Source organism: Dreissena polymorpha, chromosome 7 (genome assembly GCF_020536995.1).
Source record: "Dreissena polymorpha isolate Duluth1 chromosome 7, UMN_Dpol_1.0, whole genome shotgun sequence".
NCBI classification, from domain to species: Eukaryota; Metazoa; Mollusca; class Bivalvia; order Myida; family Dreissenidae; genus Dreissena; species Dreissena polymorpha.
Window position 1 is genome coordinate 78,001,026 of NC_068361.1, and position 20,956 is coordinate 78,021,981.

General features: G+C 37.1%; 1 protein-coding gene across 3 annotated transcripts in view; it reads right to left on the reverse strand.

The window, feature by feature from the left end:
* Positions 1–3,323: 3,323 nt before the first annotated feature.
* LOC127837551 (receptor-type tyrosine-protein phosphatase S-like) overlaps positions 3,324–20,956 on the reverse strand; it is a 38,536-nt gene continuing 20,903 nt past the window's right edge. For all 3 annotated transcript variants that reach the window (XM_052364743.1, XM_052364742.1, XM_052364744.1), the window contains exons 6-17: positions 20,578–20,715; positions 20,049–20,175; positions 19,383–19,606; positions 16,970–17,026; positions 16,512–16,713; positions 12,056–12,198; positions 10,623–10,857; positions 9,886–9,983; positions 9,408–9,634; positions 8,150–8,323; positions 5,463–8,003; positions 3,324–5,029 (exon numbers count right to left, since the gene is read on the reverse strand). In XM_052364743.1, coding sequence (XP_052220703.1) covers positions 4,868–5,029; positions 5,463–8,003; positions 8,150–8,323; positions 9,408–9,634; positions 9,886–9,983; positions 10,623–10,857; positions 12,056–12,198; positions 16,512–16,713; positions 16,970–17,026; positions 19,383–19,606; positions 20,049–20,175; positions 20,578–20,715 — 4,328 coding nt within the window. In that variant the 3' untranslated portion in view covers positions 3,324–4,867. The remainder of the gene's footprint in view (positions 5,030–5,462; positions 8,004–8,149; positions 8,324–9,407; positions 9,635–9,885; positions 9,984–10,622; positions 10,858–12,055; positions 12,199–16,511; positions 16,714–16,969; positions 17,027–19,382; positions 19,607–20,048; positions 20,176–20,577; positions 20,716–20,956) is intronic.

Consider the following 20,956-nt stretch of genomic DNA (forward strand, 5'->3'; position numbering starts at 1 on the left):
TGTGTTTCCACATTGGTTTTACATTGCCAGGTGTGTTTCTACATTGGTTTGACATTGACATGTGTGTTGCCATATTGGCTTGACTTTGGCAGGTTTGTTTCCACATTGATTTTACATTGTCATGTGCGTTTCCACATTGGTTTGACATTGGCAGGTGTGTTTCCAAATGGGTTTGACATTGGCAGGTGTGTTTCCACATTGGTTTTACATTGGCAGGTGTGTTTCCAAATCGGTTTGACATTGGCAGGTGTGTTTCCACATTGGTTTTACATTGTTAGGTGTGTTTCTACATTGGTTTTACATTGTCATGTGTGTTTTCACATTGGTTTTACATTGACAGGTGTGTTTCCACATTGGGTTGACATTGTCATGTGAGTTTCCACATTGGTTTTACACTGTCAGGCGAGTTTCCACATTGGTTTTACATTGTCATGTGAGTTTCCACATTGGTTTGACATTGTCATGTGTGTTTCCACATTGGTTTTACATTGTCATGTGTGTTTCCACATTGGTTTGACATTGTCAGGTGTGTCTACATCAGTTTGACATTGTCATGTGTGTTTCCACATTAGTTTGACATTGGCAGGTGTGTTTCCACATTATTTGACATTGTCATGTGAGTTTCCACATTGGTTTTACATTTTCAGGTGTGTTTCTGCATTGGTTTGACATTGTCATGTGTGTTTCTACATAAGTTTGACATTGTCATGTGAGTTTCCAAATAACTTTGACATTGTCAGGTGTGTTTCCACATTGGTTTGACATTGGCAGGTGTGTTTCCACATTGGTTTTACATTGCCAGGTGTGTTTTAACATTGGTTTGACATTGTCATGTGTGTTTCCACATTGACTTGACATTGGCAGGTGTGTTTCCACATTGATTTTACTTGTCATGTGTGTTTCAACATTGGTTTGACATTGTGACAATTTGTCAGGTGTGTTTCCACATTGGTATGACATGGCAGGTGTGTTTCCACATTGGTTTTACATTGACAGGTGTGTTTCCACATTGGTTTGACATTGTCATGTGAGTTTCCACATTGGTTTTACATTGTCAGATGAGTTTCCACATTGGTTTTACATTTTCAGGTGAGTTTCCACATTGGTTTGACATTGTCATGTGTGTTTCCACATTGGTTTTACATCGTCATGTTTGTTTCCACATTGGTTTTACATTGTCATGTGTGTTTCCTCATTGGTTTGACATTGTCAGGTGTGTCTACATTGGTTTGACATTGTCATGTTGGTTTTCACATTAGTTTGACATTGGCAGGTGTGTTTCCACATTGATTTGACATTGTCATGTGAGTTTCCACATTGGTTTTACTTTTTCAGGTGTGTTTGTACATTGGTTTGACATTGTCATGTGTGTTTCCACATTAGTTTGACATTGTCAGGTGTGTTTCCACATTGATTTGACATTGTCATGTGCGTTTCCACATTGGTTTTAAATTGTCAGGTGGGTTTTTACATTGGTTTGACATTGTCATGTGTGTTTCCACATTCATTTGACATTGGCAGGTGTGTTTCCACATTGATTTGACATTGTCATGTGAGTTTCAACATTGGTTTTACATTGTCAGGTGTGTTTCTACATTGGTTTGACATTGGCATGTGTGTTTCTACATTAGTTTGACATTGTCATGTGAGTTTCCAAATTGATTTGGCATTGTCAGGTGTTTCCACATTGGTTTGACATTGTCAGGTGTGTTTCCACATTGAATTGACATTGTCATGTGTGTTTCCACATTGGTTTCACATTGGCAGGTGTTTTTCTACATTGGTTTGACAATGTAATGTGAGTTTCCGCATTGTTTTTACATTGGCATGTGAGTTTCGACATTGGTTTTACATTGTCGGGTGTGTTTCTACATTGGCATTGTCATGTGTGTTTCCACATTGGTTTGACATTGGAATGTCTGTTTCCTCATTGGCTTGACATAAGTAGTATGTTTCAACATTGGTTTTACATTGTCAGGTGTGTTTTCACATTGATTTGACATTGTCATGTGTGTTTCCACATTGATTTGACATTGTCAGGTGTGTTTCCAAATTGGTTTGACAATGTCATTTGTGGTAACATATTGGTTTTAAAAATTAAATAATCATGTGAGTTTCCAAATTGGTATGACATTGGCAGGTGTGTTTCCACATTGGTTTGACATTGTCATGTTAGTTTCTACATTGGTTTGACGTTGGCAGGTGTGTTTCCACATTGTTTTGATATTGTAATGTGTTTTTCAACATTGGATTGACATTGGCATGTATGTATCCACATTTGTTCAACATTTTCATGTGTGTTTTTACATTGGTTTGACATTGTCAGGTTTATTTTCACATTGGTTTGGCATTGTCATGTATGTATCCACATTGATTGGACATTGTCACATGTGTCCACATGGGTTTGATATTGTCACGTTTCCACATTGGTTTGACATTGTCACATGTATATACATTGGTTTGACATTGTCACATGTATCCACATTGATTTGCCATTGTCGTGTGTGTTTCCTAATTGGTTAAACATTTTCATGTGTGATTCAACATTGGTTTGACATAAGGTGTGTTTCCGTAATGGTTTGATATTGTCACATGTTTCAACATTGGTTTCACATTGTCACATGTATCCACATGTGTGTTTCCACATTGGTTTCACATTTTAATGTGTGTTTCCACAATGGTTTGACATCCTCATGTGTGTTTCTAGATTGGTTTGTCATTGTCTTGTGAGTTTCCGCATTGGTTTGACATTGTAATGTGAATGTCAACATTGGTTGACGTTGTCATGTAAATCCACATTGGTAGACATTGTCACGTGTGTTTCCACATTGGTTGACATTGTCATGTGTGTTTCCACATTGGTTGACATTGTCACATTTGCTTATTTTAACTTTTTTACTGTTTCAGAAAGGTGACAACAAGAAAAACAAGTGGCACAAGAGACAGAAAAAAGCTTGAATGGACATAATCATACAAGAACCTGATTCAAGTGCGTCAGGGATAGTACAGAATATGCTGACGACCATCATGCTTCAGTGATATAACTGAGTATGCCTAAGGCATTAATGCATCAGTCAATTTTAACTTGGTTAATATTGTTAAGTATAAAGTTAAAAGTAACATGCAAGGTGTCCCAAGACAAAGGAACCATTTAGATTTGAATAGGATTGCACTTTAATGAAATTCAAAATTTAAGTAAATGAAATTGACCTGGTTTTATGTTCAGGTTATTGTTAACATTCTCTGTCTTAGTTTTCCGTAAAAAAAGTCAATTATAGGCATGATATATTTCACATTTAAAAAAAATGCACAAAAGCATATACTTGCATGTTGTAAATGTATTTATTTTGCTATAATTAACAACAAATGCTACATGAATAATTTTATAAAACTGCAATAAGACACACAGTAAACAGTTGTACTATATACAATGTTAATGACCTCCTTGTAGAGGAACATAAAACGTATGCCTTATGAGATTGGTCCTTACAACACATCAACAAAATGTATGCTGTACTCAATCAAAATATAAAAATAAGGCAGTTTAAATGCCATCATAATGTGGATTTAATTTCAAATAGTAAGACGTAAATGTACATACGGAAGAGAAATTGAGTTACTTTTTGCGCTTAGCAAGTATTTAAATATTGTATTTTTTGTCATCAATCGCTTTCTATGACAATTGATATACTACACACTGTCACTGTTTTAAAGGTTGGTTATAAACTGGGTTCATTAATTTAATGTGTTACTTGTATTTACAGCAACCGTTTGATAAAGCCCCAAATATGGGAAGAATAGTGTTAGTTTACATCATTTTCTGATGACATTATTATAAATAGTCCAGATAGCATGGTATAGGGAATAGGGAAAATAGCTAGCAGCAAAATTCAAATTTAAAGTATGTTTACATGTATTTTAATGATTGAAAAGCATGTATTTTGTGATTATATTCTAAAACAGGTTTAGAATAAAACTTAAAAAGTATTTATACTTTTCACTGTTATTTGTCACTGTTTGAAACAGTTTATCACCAGTTTTAAATCACTGATGTTTCCTTATAAACCACAACAACGAATAATAATCATTGTTATACACCACTTTGGATGCTTCAACTCATTTTTTACACATACAACAAATTGCTAAATTTTATTAGCACCATATTTAACGCAACAAAACAAAGTGAAAGTATGTTTACTAAAAGGCGAACCCTTTTCAGAATTAGCATTCAAGACAACACATGCATACAGTACACATAGTAGACATATACATATCTAGTTCCACAATTTATGTAGATTAGTCGCCAAATATCTACAGATCTATTTGCATAATATATATGATACAGTTGCTAAATTTATATAGATCTAGCTGCAAAATATATATATATTATATTATATATATGGCACCATGTTAAACCAAGTTTGTAAATGACCATAATACATTTGTTCAAAAAAAGAATCATTGAGCAAATCAAGACTGGAAGCAATTATCGTCACTATATTGAACAATAGCATAAATATGAACTGATAGTTTATATTTGTTATTCTACTCAACTATGAACGAAGATATGTAACATGTAATCATTAAGTTAACTAGAATGAACCTATCTTTTAAGTAAATTAACACAAATCCTAAAATTCCAGAGTGTTTTCAATTGAATGATTTCTTTTTATTATTTGATTTTTAAAACAAACAAGCATTTACATAATTTTTATGCAAAAAACCCTGCATTAATTATTTTTTATCTGTGCATAATGTTAAAAGGAGTTCTTTATATTGTCCGTCATCCGTGATAATTCAGTCGCCTTATACGCGCATTGAACACTCTATGACAACAGACATCCAAAATATCGATGACGTTAACCATTCAGTAAGGCATGTGTTCTGCAACAGATTGGTATGACGTCAGACTGAGGCTGTTGAATGGCCTGTCGAACTTCGTTCTACTCATCTGATCCGTAAGCGTTCCGCCGGGCATGCGCATGTTGATAAAGTCCCACAATGCCTTGTAGCAGAACCGGAACTGGTCCTGCAAAAAAGAAAACATTCGTGTCAAGTAAAACTAAAACAATGTTAATAAAATAGTGAATAAGTTATTTGTCTTTTCATATGACATAAATAATTAAATAGGGTTAATTAAAAGCCGTACAGTGACGTCAGCATATTTGCAAAGAAGACGGGGGACTCTTTCATCGAATTAGTGTACGAACTTTGGAATTAACAGGAAACATCAGAATTCTAGTAATTGTCAAAAGTGCCAGAATCCCAAAAACAATTTTGTATGTCAACAACTTAATTTAAGATTACAAGGATCATTGCGTATTTGGCCCGACTATGGGATCCGACGACATAATTGAATTAATACTATGTATTTATACTATGCTAAGTGACTAACTGTTGACTACTGATATGCGATCGCATACGCTGACTTTTACACAAACATAAAACTGAAGTATACTTACTAAGGTGTCGACAATCTGATTACGGCGTCTCTTCAAGTGTTTCACAGTATGCAGGACGTCCACTTCGCTCTCGTCCTGTACCTTCTCGCAAAGAACGCTGACGGCTATAAATAGACCACCGTGCGTAGCGCCATCTTTACAGTGCACGAGAATAGGCGTGGTGTCATTGTTATTGACAGTCTGCCAATCATTTACCAGATCTATCACATCCAGAAGCATGGATTTCGATTTTGGTACAAACTCCGAATCAGACCAAGCATTGAACTGAAACTGACGAATATGGCGCCGATTGCTGACATCGTTCATGTAGGTGAGTTTCAGATTTCTAATCGTTATGTTTTCTTGCTGGTAGACGTCCACAGTCTCAACAAAGAATGGCTCGAATTGCTTCATATGGTCTTCCGGCCAGTATTCCGCGCATGTATCGTCTTCGTGCATCATGGGCTCCATCATGACAATGGTGTATATTTCGAGGTCATAGACGAGCCTCCAAAAGTCGATCACTGTCGTATGCAGAGGTGTCTGAGTAATCACAAAATGGCCGGTTTTTCTGTGACTATCCAAAAACACCGCATTTATATAATCGCTTCGTCCCGGTGTGGTCAATACTGGTCTGTGAACGTCCGGAGGAACTATTTCAATGTAGCGGTTTGTGTTGAAATTAACGGGTAGAAATGCAATTGAACATGAGGTTTGGAAGAGTTTACGGGTGAATAAGGACAGACTTTTGAACTGACCATGCAAGTAGGAATGACCATTAGACGGGTTTTTCATAGTAAGTAAATGATAGCGTTCCTTCAAGTCATCGGGGCCTGTCCACGTATCGCCAGCATGCATAGCCTCGAAAATTGTCTCGTAAATAAATAAGTATTGCTTCACCGTTCGGACCATACATGTTCGATTGTTGCGCATCTTTCTCACGAAGGAAAACACACTGATTCTCCCTTCATCTGCATATTGGGACATCAGCGAGTCGACAGCGATGAAAACTCCGCTGCGACTTACCCCCGTACCGCAGTGGACAACGACCGGCGTTTCGTTCTTGTTTTGGTACAAGCTTACTTTCCTGCGCATTTCTATCAGCGGGATAGGGTCGTCTGGAACGCCGTGTTCCGGCCAGTAAGTGGCCTCAAACTGGTACACGATCTGCCAATCCTCGTCTCCCTCGCGCTTGATTCTAAGCTGACGTATAACGTACGATGCGTACTCCTGTACATCCACGCACTCCAGCAGGAACGACCCGTAGCGCACCCGTCCGTGTTCGGGCCAGTACTGGGTACACTTGACGATGTTGTCCTCCACAATATGGGACATCATGACAATCACCTGCACTTCATACTGGTACACCATCCGCCAGAAGTCAAGGACCGTCTCGTCGTCGAACGGGCTCTGAGCCGCGATATACTCGTGCTGATGCCTGTATCCCTTCACGAAGTTGGCGTTGATGTATGTCGACGATGAGTCAGGGTCGGGGTCAAGAATGACTCGGGTTTGATCGTACGGTATCAGATGACTGAATCTGTTCTTGGTCCGGTTTTCTCGCCGCTCCGCGATCTCACAGGCTTGCGTCAGTCCATGCGGTAAGTTGGCGAATTCGTCGTGAAATGTGATGGGCGCGCCGTCACTTGCGATGACCACAGAGCTGTTAATGTTGGGGTGATTGTCGACGGGAAGGTACTCTCTGCCGGCGGTGATGAACCTGCTTTCTCGCAGCGAATATATTTTGTTCCAAAACTTGTGCGGGTCGTAGTCATCGAATCTGTACACTTTCAGGTTGAAGTCGTCTGCTTCGTTTATGAAGGGATCAAACTTAGGACCCGCTTGACGGCGACGAAGCACCAAGCATATAATTATTGTTATAATTATTGCAACTAATATGATCACTAACACTATGATAGGAATGATCCAGTTCAGATTGGAGGTCGCAAGTACCTCTTTAGGCGCGATTATCGGCAACACAGTTTCCGCTTTAATCGGATTAAGCGTGTTGGAATAATTGTATTTGCAAATATCGCGAAAATAAATAGTGATTATAAAGTATATGCTATATAAGTGATTTTCTGTCAGTGCCCCGTTGGTGTATGGTTCCCGTTCGTACGTTTTGTCACCAATCACGAATACAGTTCTCCTCAGAAGCTCAGACTGGGTAAAATTCCTTATTATTTTGCCCGGAATTTCATTAATCCCAGGGCACGTACTGTTACTATTACTAGTAGCGCGAGCAGGACGCGCCGTAACGTCATCGATTGCGAGCAGGTACCCGTACGCGTAGGCCGTTGACGTCATAACCTCCGGTTCTAGCGCGACGGTTATTGTTGAGGCGGTCGTGTTGAGCACTTCCGGTACCTTTGGCCTGGGAGGATCAGGCTGCTCGGTGGAGAAGGTCAGGATAACTGGTTCCCCGTATCCGGCAGTGCTCCAAGCGACGATTGTGAAATCATAGAAAGTACCGGGCTTCAGATTACACACTAACGCTGAAGTGTTATTTGTCTGCAGAGTATTCTTTGTTTCAGATAGCACTCCCTTTTCTTCATAGCTCACCTGTAAATTAAAGAAACAGAAATTATAGGTCATGGAACATTCGTTTTAAATACGTACATATGTGTGAACATCTGCTTGCAATAAAGACGTATGCGGGTATGTCAGATTTTAAGTAAATACGATGTACAGCACTGAAATGACCGTACGTTATATGACGTCACAGAGTCGTCGGCGTTTTGCCACGTCAGTTTCAGGCAGGTCTCATTTCTGACATCGACGTCGGACGTGACGTTGGTTGACGCTAAGGGAACAGACTTCAGCGTTGTCAGCGACTGGACGTTTGTCGTGTTTCCGGCGCCTGCACGGGTGCTTGCCGTGGCCTGAAAAGTGAGCAAACATTGATTAAGTTCGGGCGACTTTAAAAAGTTCAATTTTACTTTAGTCAATCTTATGTTTGCCTGGTTATGTATACAAACGAAAAAGCAAGCATGTGGTATCGCTTTGATTATAATTATTGGTAGATTGGTATACTTCAAAACAACGCAAACTTAAAAAAAAAATGATATAGTATTTCCACACCATGAATCATTGCATGTCACAGTACATTTAAGGAACATTTACACAATTATACAAAAACATATACTTGGATCTTACAAAGTTGCTTTTGTTAACACAAATTATAGCATTGCTGTCAACATTTGTTGAGATGCTTTTGACATTAAAATCACATTTCATGTTTAAGGATGCTTCTTCAAAAAACATTGAATAAATCAAGCTCTTTAACATTTCTTGACTAACGCATAAGCATTTATAAAAATCAAAGCGCTGAAGGCACTGATTTTTTTCTCTGTTGTATAATCTTAGACGCAACTCTGTTTTCAAAATTATGTTATAGCTTTTTATATCGCAAGTTTGAAATGACCACAACCCATTCAAATTTATAAAGAGTGTCTTAAAGCACAGGTCGAGATGTGTTTTTTTTTTTCAAATCATTGATACAGATAATCAGTGTGCACAGGCTAATCTTATTTGACATGCATTAAGCCCCGTTTTCCCTGAAAGCAGCCAATATGTACAGATTTCAACGATAAACACTAGGCTGGCCAACGTTGTCTTACAAGCTGTGAAATACTTTTGAATACATACACACTATGTAGTGTACCAGTGGGAATTATAAACAGGCAGATGCGGTGGTTAGAGCAGACGCTCCTAGCATTCGTCTCTGCTCCTAACATTTGTCATCTGCTTAATTTTACTGCAGTTATCTACACAGGCAGTCACGGGTTACGGTTCCTAGCGTACTTAACGCAGACTGACTTGCAAAATTGCTTCTACATTATTTGTGAGCTAACGCTCACAAATAACAAACCATACGATGAGTTAAAAAAAATTATAAGTAAAAGTTTCAACAACTCCACCCACGGACTGCCGTTGGTTTCCGACGCGACTCCGAACAAGGCGTACCTCTATGAAATACTCCGTGAGAGGTTCCAATCCAGGCACTGTGAACGTGTAGGAAGTGACACCGGACTGGAAGCTTTGGCTGCGACTCACACTTCCGGTTTCATTGCGCTTAAACACGCGCACGGACAGCAGCGTCAGTACGCCGTTAGTTACGTCAGGAACGCGTACAGTGACGGTGATTGACGTCGCCGCTTCGGTAATTTTCTCGATACTCGGTGGCCCCGGCACTATAGCATACACATTTGCTACTTAAACGTTGAATACAAGAATTCTCAAATGGCTTATATTGCTATACATATGGACAATTGTTTTTAGAAAGTATTTACACAAGTACATGTACTACGAATTTACTCTGTTAACATGTTCGCATTTTAATTGTTATTCTGACACAAATATACCAACCGAGCAATACCACACGGAAACAGGATCACGTCCACAAGTGAAAGGCACGCATTCGTTAGTTGTGACTTAAACATACCTCCTTCTGCAGTCGTGAACTCGGTCAGGTTCGACATGTTGGGGCCTGCACCAAGGCTGTTCTCGAAGACCACGTTTATACCGTACTTCGTGTAAGGCCTGAAAATGTTCGTCTTCAATCTTAGTACAAAGTACAGTATTGCTATTTTCAAGCCAGGAAATCTACCATAAAATTATATGAACAGCCAAAATAAGTATGCAAAGACAACAATATAAGCAAAAATAATAAACTACATGTACATGTTAACTTAACAGACACATTCCATATATTGTGATTAAAAATAGGCAAACCTTCGTACTATTTTTCTAATACAACTAAACAAACTTTTCAATCACGATAGTTTTTTCTCTACGAAGCCGAAAGATAATTCATTAAAAGGTTGACTTTACATAGGTTCATGTACACCATTGCAATTTCTTTTACAACATTCATATAATTTATTAACAAGAGCACCACATAACGGGTGCCACGCTTGGCTGCAAAAGTTTGTCAGATTTTTTAAGAGGTTACCGTGACCTTGACCTAGTGACCAAAAATGGGTGTGGAGTGTATAACTCATCAAGGTTCATCTGCATATGAAGTTTCAAAGTTGTAGGTGGAAGCACTTTTATTTTAGAGCCAATGTTAAGGTTTTAGCACGACGCCGGCGGACGACACGACACGACACGACGATCTGGCTATGGCAATAGCTCGGGTTTTCTCCGAATACAGCCTCGCTAAAATTTTAATAAACGCACTTTAATGCATTCGTCTGGTAGATGAATATATCGCCGGTTGTTGATGTAAACCTCGTGATTGACGTGTCGTTGAGCACAAGCTGGAGTGACGTCATCATGTTGAACACGTACACGCGGTATTGCCGCAAGCTTCCGTGACGTAAGCTGCAGTTTAAGGGCGACCATTGGATGACGCCACCTGTCTTTGTGACGTCAACAACGCGGACATTCTCTACTTTTCCCAAAGGGCTAGGTACTAAATGAAGCAACAATTCACCAGTTATAAAGAGTTGATTCAAACACAGCATGGAGCTTTAGGCCAAAGGCAATGGCAATCTTTTGGGCGATATTGTGTTTTCAATTTAAAGAAGTTGCAATTACATCTCCAAATAGAATATGATGTTTAAAACATCAAGATGTGTTTCTATCGAACAAGCGATAAATTTGTGTTAAAATAAGATAGATTCGTTAGCTGTCGACATTCACTAAACACTATTAGCACAAGACAATTCAAATGATTATATTAAAGGGGCCTTTTCACAGATTTTGGCTTTTTTTTTAACTTATTCATTAAATGCTTTATATTAATAAATGTAAACATTGGATCATAAAAGCTCCAGTAAAAAATCAAGAAAAAAAAATAAAAAAAGGAAAAGAACATTGCCCGGAGCAGGTTTCGAACCAGTGACCCCTGAAGTCCTGCCAGAGTCCTGAAGTAAAAACACTATAGCCTATTGAGCTATTCCGCCGAGTACATATTCTTGACGTATTTTATACCTTATATAAGCAATCTTCGTAGTTTAACAAAATTTAACGACAAAAACAGAACTCTCCAAATTATTCAATCGTTTCGCGTTGCAACGCTTTATAATTTTTAGGTTTTAAAATCGTCAAAAGATGCATATAATGGCTATATTAGAGCATGGTTAATGTTCAGTATTACTGTTTCCTCACAAATATCATAACTAAAACGAAAACTTACGAATCTGAAACAACTTTTTTCAATTTTGTCAATTTACCAAAGCGTGAAAAGATCCCTTTAATCAATAACTTCAACACACAGAATAATAAATGAGCCTCGATCTGGGAGGACGGGTCCTAATGTATGTGCGTAATGTATCGTCGTAATGTCCCAGATTAATGGATGTACGTAAATTGCATTTTCAGATTAGCATGTGCAGTCCGCACAGGCTTATAAGGGACGACACATTCTGGTTTTATGATATTTTTCGTTTAATGGAAGTCTCTTCTTAGCGCAGATCCAGACGGAAAGTGTCGTCCCAGATTAGACTGTGATGACTGCACAGGCGAATCTGTGACAACACTTAACGCACATGCATGAAGCCGAGTTTTACCAGAAATAAGCTTATATACTGAATACACATTTCTCTCGATAGTTAATGGTATTTATCAGACGCCAACTTACAAGGTTCTCTACCCTACAGCACAATTACCGTCTTCAAGAGTTGTCAAAGAGTAAGTCCGGAAGTCAGATATGTTGAGAGTGGAGTTGCTGGCTGAAATATTCAGACTGTACTCTGTCCACGGGGTAACGCCTTCCGTTATTAACTGGGTCCCTTCTCGCGCCAAATCCCGTCTGTATTAATGAAGAGAGGGAATTCCATGTGAGTTACGCTATACATATTTCAATGATTATTAAAACAAAAAGAATTTAGTCAGAAATTTTACCTGGATGGTTTTCAGACGAAATTAAACATGCAATTAAAATGCGAGACAGGTTGAAAAAACATCACAAAATCAACGAGTACAAAAAACAAAGCAACCATGTAACGTTTCTTATAAGGAAATATAAACAACAATTTTATAATAACTCAGTAAAGGAAAATGTGTCAACAAAACATATATGGAAAACAATTAATTTCCTTGCACATCCAAATCCTTCCCTCAATCTGCCATTAACACTTCACGTATATAATACAACCGTTGACAGCATTCCTGAGATCTTAGACACATTCAACACACATTTTACTAACATATCCGATTTGATCACCAAAACTAAATATAAACCATATTATTATAAAAATTTCAAAACATATCTCAATGATAAACTCAAAACACATTTATTTGAAATAGCACCAATAACAGTATTCGAGGTCCGTAAAATAATCGACTGTTTACAAAACAATAAAGCACCTGGCCTTGACAATTTTGGTCCTGATATACTCAAACATTTTGGAGATACTATTGTCGGCTCAATAACATCAATAATAAATAAGAGCATTCAAAGTGGATTTTTTTTCCGGACAGGCTTAAGAATGCATATATATTGCCTGTGCATAAAGAATCAGATAAAAATGACCTTAACAACTATAGACCCATTTCCATACTCCCTACTATTTCTAAGATATTTGAAAGACACATTTCAAATCAAATCAAGTCATTTCTTGAAAAAACATCAATTGTTGCATACTTTTCAGTCTGGCTTTCGTCAAAATCATTCTTGTAAGTCCTCATTGATTCGACTTATAGATTCTTGGCTACAAAACAGATTCTGGACAAATTGTAGGGTCAGTATACGTTGACCTCAAAAAAGCCTTTGACTTAGTAGATCATGATATTTTACTTAAAAAACTTTCTATGTACCATTTCTCTGAGAGTGTGCTTATCTTAATGCAGTCGTACCTATCTAACAGACAACAATGCGTCAAGTCGGAACACAAACTATAAAATCCGGGGTACCACAAGGATCTATTCTCAGCCCTCTTCTCTTCCTTATATATATTAATGTCATGCCGTTTTTCCTTCAAAAGTTAGAGCTATATCTTTATGCAGATGACTCTACCTTACATGTAGCTAATGTTGACATTAAAATCATTCAAAGTACTTTGCAAAATGGCTTAGATATAATAACAAATTGGTGCTCTTATAACAATATGTTAATACATCCAAACAAAACTAAATGTATGATATTATCCAGTCTTCAAACACCTTATTACTTAAAATCAACAACATTGTTATTAAACAAGTTGAACATCATAATTTACTTGGTATAACTGTTGACAAACATCTCACTTGGCAACTGCATATAAATAACGTCTGTCGAAAGCTCAACTCAAAGCTAGCCTTATTAAAACGTATTAAACCCCAGGGTCTTCCCCAGGCCATTTAAGCGCCCCTTGCCGGGGCGCTTGAATTTCGAAATCAGAGTCCCCGGGGCGCTTGAAATTTTCCGATCAATATATTCTTCAGTAAAAGAAAGTGGAGATTGACCAAAAAAATCAAGGTTTCCCTATCAGTGTATCAATATTCCCTGTTTTAAAAGAGCACTCGGTACCTACTTTCACAAGTAATCGCCATAAACACCACATGGGGTAATGGATAATCCACTGATAAGAGAATAGCATGACGCGCGTAACGATTATTCTAGCCACATTACACGGTCATTTAAATGCTGACAAGGATGTATCTGGTAACTTTCCAGTCGTCAAACTGTGAAGTTCATCGTCCAATCGGTTACGCGAATGCTTATGAGGGCGGGGTTAACTATCGACCATTATTTTTGATTGACGTCGGGCATGAAGTAAGAGTTTATCGCAGCTTGATTAGCAAGAAGTTGTACCATTTGAGTAATATAAAACCGGTAATTAGTACAGTACAGAACATTAAAGACGGTTTCGGGCATCATCATCACACCTTTTAACTGTAAACAAGTGTTACCTATGACTCATAATTAATACGAGAAATTAATTGCAAGTGGTAAACAGTTAATTATTATAGCGAGTAAGTTGTGCAAATGACTCCCGGTTACAATTATGTGATAACAGTTTATTTAATTCCAGTACATGTATATTTCAACATGTCCATTTATAGAACTGATTCACCTCGTTTTTCTGACATTTATTCGACACGTAATGCGCTTTAACAAATTTTCGTTGAATTAATTACGCACACTTGTAAATGTTTCGTCCGATAATCGATAGTTAGAACACTGATGATGGCAACCGGCCGTGATCCTCGTGGACAACGTGAATTTCATGCATAATTCCGTCAAAACATTTATTCGACTCGTAAAGTGTGTAAACAAATTATCGTTGAAATTATAACGCAACGGTTAATATTTGTTGAAATCTCAAATGGGAATAATTAAATTTGTAATCCGAAACCCATTACCGTAAGTCGATGTTGACGCGTTTTTAATCCGAAACACACTTCCGAATGTAAATGTTACCGCAACGTTAAATATTTTGCTTCAAATTAGCAGTGCAAATTTATTTTGTGTCGAATCTTTTTCTCAATTAAAAAGAGCGCGAAAATTATGCAGCATGTACACCGTCGCGTCTATTGCATACAAATGGCGTGTATTGAGCGTTTTAACAAGCACACAACAGGTCAGGGGATTGACGCATATTCAGAGGCAATATTTCATCAAATCTATAAATAGTCACTTAAAAATGGCAAGGTTTGTGTTAAAGAAATAACTGAAAGCTTTTATCGTAAATATTTACCAGAAAGAGATTAATAAAAACGGAATAAACGGGATTATCGGGTAATAAATAGAAACTTGAAAAATAGTAAGTATACAGTAATAGAGTCGGGTTGAAACGGATGTATTGGGGAATCGTTCGAGTCGGGATTTTACTATCTGTGCGGAAAAGTTTTAAAACAATTAAACAATATAAAAAAGTATATTTTTAAATGACTGGGGATTTCTTTGAAGCGTCATAGCGCACCAAACGACGTCTTTTGACGCTGTTTTTTTTTAGTTATAACGCACCACAGAACGTGAAATGACACGTTAAATTTAAAAAAAATCAACCCACCCCCGGGGCGCCTGAACAAATTCCTGGGGAAGGCACTGAACCCTATCTAAATTATGAAACAATGAAGTTGTTTTACAACTCATGCATCTTGCCACATAGGGACTATTGTTGTACAATATGGTGCTCAGCTGTGGCTCAAATTTAAAGAAGGTAATTTCGATACAGAAACGAGCTGCAAAAATAATAATGAATAAGCCGTTTTCCTCTATTTCAATTCCGATTTTCAATAAACTGGGCTGGTTGTCATTTGAAAATAGGTGTAAATTTCTTGTTGGGACTTTAGTGTACAAAGTTTTAGATGGCTCAATGCCTACTTATTTTGATGCCGTTATTTTTGTATCGAATAACAATTCATACTCTCTTAGGTCCACCACCCACAACGATTTATCATCTTTTGCATTTAAAACGAATTACGGAAAGCGTACTTTTTCCTGTTGTGCGAAAAATATATGGAACTTTATTCCAAACAATATAAGACAAGCACCTACAATTATTTCCTTTAAACGGCACTTTAAAAATCATTTGCTACAAACGCAAAACTTGTTTTGATATTGTGGATTGTATGGATTAAAATACCGCTTTTGGGTATTTTTATTCTTCTTCTTTATGCTTCGTGATTGTCTGTTGTTATGAAAGAATGAAATAACCGTTATTATTATTATTATTTATTATTATTACTATTTATTATTATTATTATATTTCTATTATTTTATATTATTATTATTTGTATAAGTATTATTATTTTCATTATATATTGCTTTTGTAATTATTTTAAGGCTGATTGCAGTATGCTAGACATAGTTGAGTGATATTTACATATACTGTTATTTTGAAGACCACATTGTAAAAAAGAAATGTTATTTCTTAATGTGTTATCTTCGTGAAATAAAGTAATTATTATTATTATTATTATTATTATTATTATTTCAAGTACTAAACTAATAACGACCCATTTTCACCATGCAACTAGTATCGTATTAGAGTCTCTATAAGATCTATGTGTATGAAATAATTTTACTTTAATAGAACACCATACGTTGTGCACAATAGCTTTATACTTCAAATGTGCAGCATCATTCTTTTAAGTGACTGGGGATTATTTTGATGAATTTATTACGAACTAGCTTACCTGATAACAGCGGTTCCGTTTTCGAACAGCGCACAATCGATGCCCGCGTACTTCACTCTTGAAAGCGTCAAGGTCACGATCACGCGAGTCTCGTTGTTAACCGCGTCTCTAAGACCCCATGTGACAGTAATTTCGTGACGGCCGGAGATGTTGTTACGAAACACTTGGTAACGTATTTTCGAGTCGTCAAGTAAATTTGAATCTAAAAAGTTAATGCCAACCGACAATTAATAAAACCGCTCATTTTTTTTTCAAATTTAAACTTACATTTGAAAATTTACACATTCGGTTATATATATATTAAGAATAATACAACTTGAATGTATCATCAATAATATCAATAAACGAGTTAAAAACATGAACCATAACTCTTAAGTTAATAAAAGAATCAATAAATGAAAACAAACATTTAGCTGAACGATCTTTAAATACACATTATCTTTACATCTTTGATTTACCTGGTGGCTTTTTAGTAGTAGTGGTTGGTTCAGGGGTGGTTGACGTGGTAGTCGTTTCTATGGAAACATAATGTATATTTTAGTCACAATTTGCATTTTCCTGGAATGGCACACATCTTAACGGTCAGATTAAATGACCATGTGGCCTCTCGGTTTAATGTTCATTATATAACCGCTGTCTAACAGACGTTCGCGTACATTTATATCACCTATATCTATCGAAATGCATGCGTGATCGACAATAGCGAGTTCAACGTTCGTGTCCATGTGCACCAAATATATAGCTGTAAGTTATCTTGGACTTTAAAACTACATGTATATAACATAACATGTATATAGTATAATGTCGTAAATGGGAATGATGATTTGTTTAAATTTTATTGAATAACTGGACTGTGTTAAGTAAACAGTATATTCCAATATTTTGGATTTATAGTACATTATATGTTAAACATTGTACTATGAAAAGTATGTAACAACCACCTTGAAAATGGTAGATAAGCTAAAATAAAATACCTGAACGAAAACTTGCATTTTAATATATGGATAATATGTTAAGTGGTTAAATTTTAAGCTATAAAACAACGAAAACATCGCAAGTACCAAACCAAACAACCGCGCCCAAAATATTTGAAAAACGCCACAACTAACTATATGTTGAGCAAAACACTTGTACCTGATATAGCATTATAGCGCAGATAGACCAGTATTTTGCGCAATCATCATGAATATGCTATAAACACAAACTGCCCACTTCATTCCCGGTCCACAGACATTCAACTCGCAAATAAATCAATAAATGGCATTACATTTATGAGCTAGCGATCTGGAGACTGCGATTAAATGTTCACATAAAATGACGTCACATGGAAAGACGAGGCTGACGATCGATATTTGAAGCTCTGAACAAGGGAATAAATACATAAATGGCATCATCGAAATAACCATGTTACGATACTCCACCATGAACACACAAACATGGATTTATAGACGTTATTAAGCAAACATGTATAGGCGGACAGAATGTTTATAAGCCTTCATTCTGTTCTTTAATTGAGGTAACCGTAAAACATAGTGAAAACACATGTAGGTAATGGTAAAATGTATTAGGTGGTTCACTTTTTAGACAATTACCTCAAAAACATTATTAAAAATAGTGTTTACCAGCCAGGTCTGTCCGCAACAGACCTTATTCCTCGGCACAATTTTATATGTGAATGAAAAAAAAAAGATACGTCGAATCAAGGTCGACAAATTACAATAATTGTACTATAGTTTTGTTTAGATTTTGTCAATCTACGTCTGGCATCTTGACCAAAAACGTCGGATGTTTGAAAAATGCCACTTAATGAATTAACTACTAATATTAAAATGCTTGTAACAGTGATAAGATCTGTTTAAACAAATAAATGTACCGCATATTTAAACTGAAAGTGAAACGCATGTCAAACTATATGAATGAGTCGTGTTCTGAGAACACTGGGCATAATGCATGTGCGAAAATTGTCGTCCCAGATTAGCTTGTGCAGTCCACACAGGCTAATCAGGGACGACACTTTCCGCCTTAATTGGATTTTTGCTAGGAAGATACTTCATTTAAACGAAAAATGTCATAAAAGCGGAAAGTATCGTCCCTGATTAGCCTGTGCGGACTGCACAGGCTAATCTGGGACCACACTTTACGCACATGCATTATGCCCAGTTTTCTAAGAGCACGACTCATATAATGGCGTGACATCAACGTAGCATTTAAGTCAAAAAGTTCAGACAATGTAAGTGCCCACCACCAGTCTGCAGTGTTAGTGTGAGTGAAATCTGTCACATGATCAAAACTACACACTCTTAATTGGTTAGCCTGCAGTCCCCGGAAGAAAACTTAAGTACCGGGGGCTTGGCGCTTTAACAAGACGACAACGGGTGCTGAAAGACAATATTCACGATCTATATGAGTATAGATTGACCTACTGGCGCTTTGTACTTGGACATGTAATTTCATAAATATTGTATAAGTTTGAACACATAGTGTTTTTTTTTGTAAAAACAAGCAGTTTTTGGACTTTTTTTATTGGATTGGATTTACAAAAAATGTTTGTTAAAGATATTTCTCAAACTGTATAAGATCCACAACAATCAGACTTGTTTTTATCACCGCCGTCAAAAACAAACAGTTTTAATACATAAAGCATGCAATCAATTATATATTACAAAAACAATAATCGTTTTTCCCTCTATGGCGTTGACAAAAGGTCTTACCACATTAAATGAAGCTAGTCGAGTGCTAGGATGCCATATTACACAATCCTTTCACGTTTGTTTCCGTAATATATTATACTGCAACAAGATGAATTCGGTATTGGGATCTATACAAATCAGGAAGAAAGGACATTACTGATATCTACTTTTCTCGCCTTACCTGTGCATAGGATAAACACGGGCGTAGAATTTTTTCCTGTCATCGCTGGCATATCTTTCCCGCCCGGCGCCTCTTGTATGACGTCAACACGAAATTTATAATCCACGTCTGGTACGAGATTTGTCAGGTTTATTTGATAGGAACCTGCTGTCTTGTTGTGAGTGACGCTGGCTACAAATTTCCAGGGCTCGTAATGTTCTACGGGACGGTAAGTTGAATATAATCTGCAATTCCAATATGTTATATTTTTGTGCGATGGTTAAAAATACATATTGCCGAGGTATGCAGCCACTTTGAGTAAGCTTAAATGTTTTGTTTCTCTTTTTTTGCTGGTATTCGTATTCTACATCTACTAATATATCTAGACGGTGTTAAATATACAATACTTCAGAACGAATATACTCTTTACAAAGCCTTTTTTAACACTCAAAGTTAAAACTAACATTCAACTAGCAGTTCAGTTGATAAATTGTGTTGAAGTTATTTAACATTTGAGCTTCATTGTGAGAAAACTGCACTTAATGCATGTGCTTAAAGTGTCGTCCCAGATAAAGGTCGACACTTTTCGCTTTTTTGCAATATTTTGTTTTATGGATGTCCATTCTAAACGACAATCGAATTAAGGCGGTAAGTCTATCACCCACGTTTGGTCTGTAACTTTCTTACTCATATCTCTTGATAGTTGCCGTGGTCTCGCCCCTGTCCACCCCGCTCCTCCACCCCAACCACGTGACCGTTACGTTTGCGCACGACACGTCGACAGCATCCGGTGGATTGTCAAGTTGCGGTAACTCTTAATGATACAATGTCAAAAGCACATGGTGAATACAAGGTAGAACTAGACAAATGCACAGCATCTTTGGACATTGACTTATTTTTATTGAGATTGGACTTGAAAACAGATACAAATCAATTCTGCCTCGTAATCTATGTGAGATCGTTAATTTTATAAAAGCATAAAAGAAATCAAATATTTTAAAAGCTTATTTTTTCCAAACAATCTTTAAAAAATAATTTATCCGGACAAAATGCATTATAATTATCTGACGGGGGTAAAGATAAATAATTAAAAGCCAAGTCGCCGTTGAACAAATGTTGGTTTAAAATTCATTTCTTACAAGAACATAAAGCGCTCATATACACATTAAATCCAAGCCAAAGTCAGACAGAAACCCTCACAACCGTTTCGACTCACCGTTCTGACATCCTGTACTGGCCCAGCCTATCGCGCATGCTCCGCTGGAGCAGAGACCGTTGACGGGGGAGCAGGTATCACCAGGGGGGCAGTGGCATGCCTGCACACAGCCCGAACCAAACGAACCTTCGCTGCATGCTGCGTAGTAGACGAATGGAGGGCGTATTACCACGGAAAAACCAAACCATTACATGGCACAATGTCAAACGTATTTTCCTCGCTCTGGAAAAATGTGGTTTAATGCATGTGCGTTAAGTGTCGTCCCAAATTAGCATGTGTAGTCCGCACAGGCGAATCAGCGACGACACTTTCCGTTTAAAATGGATTTTCGTTAAGAAGACTTCCTTTAAATAAAACAATATATGAAAGCGTTAAGTCT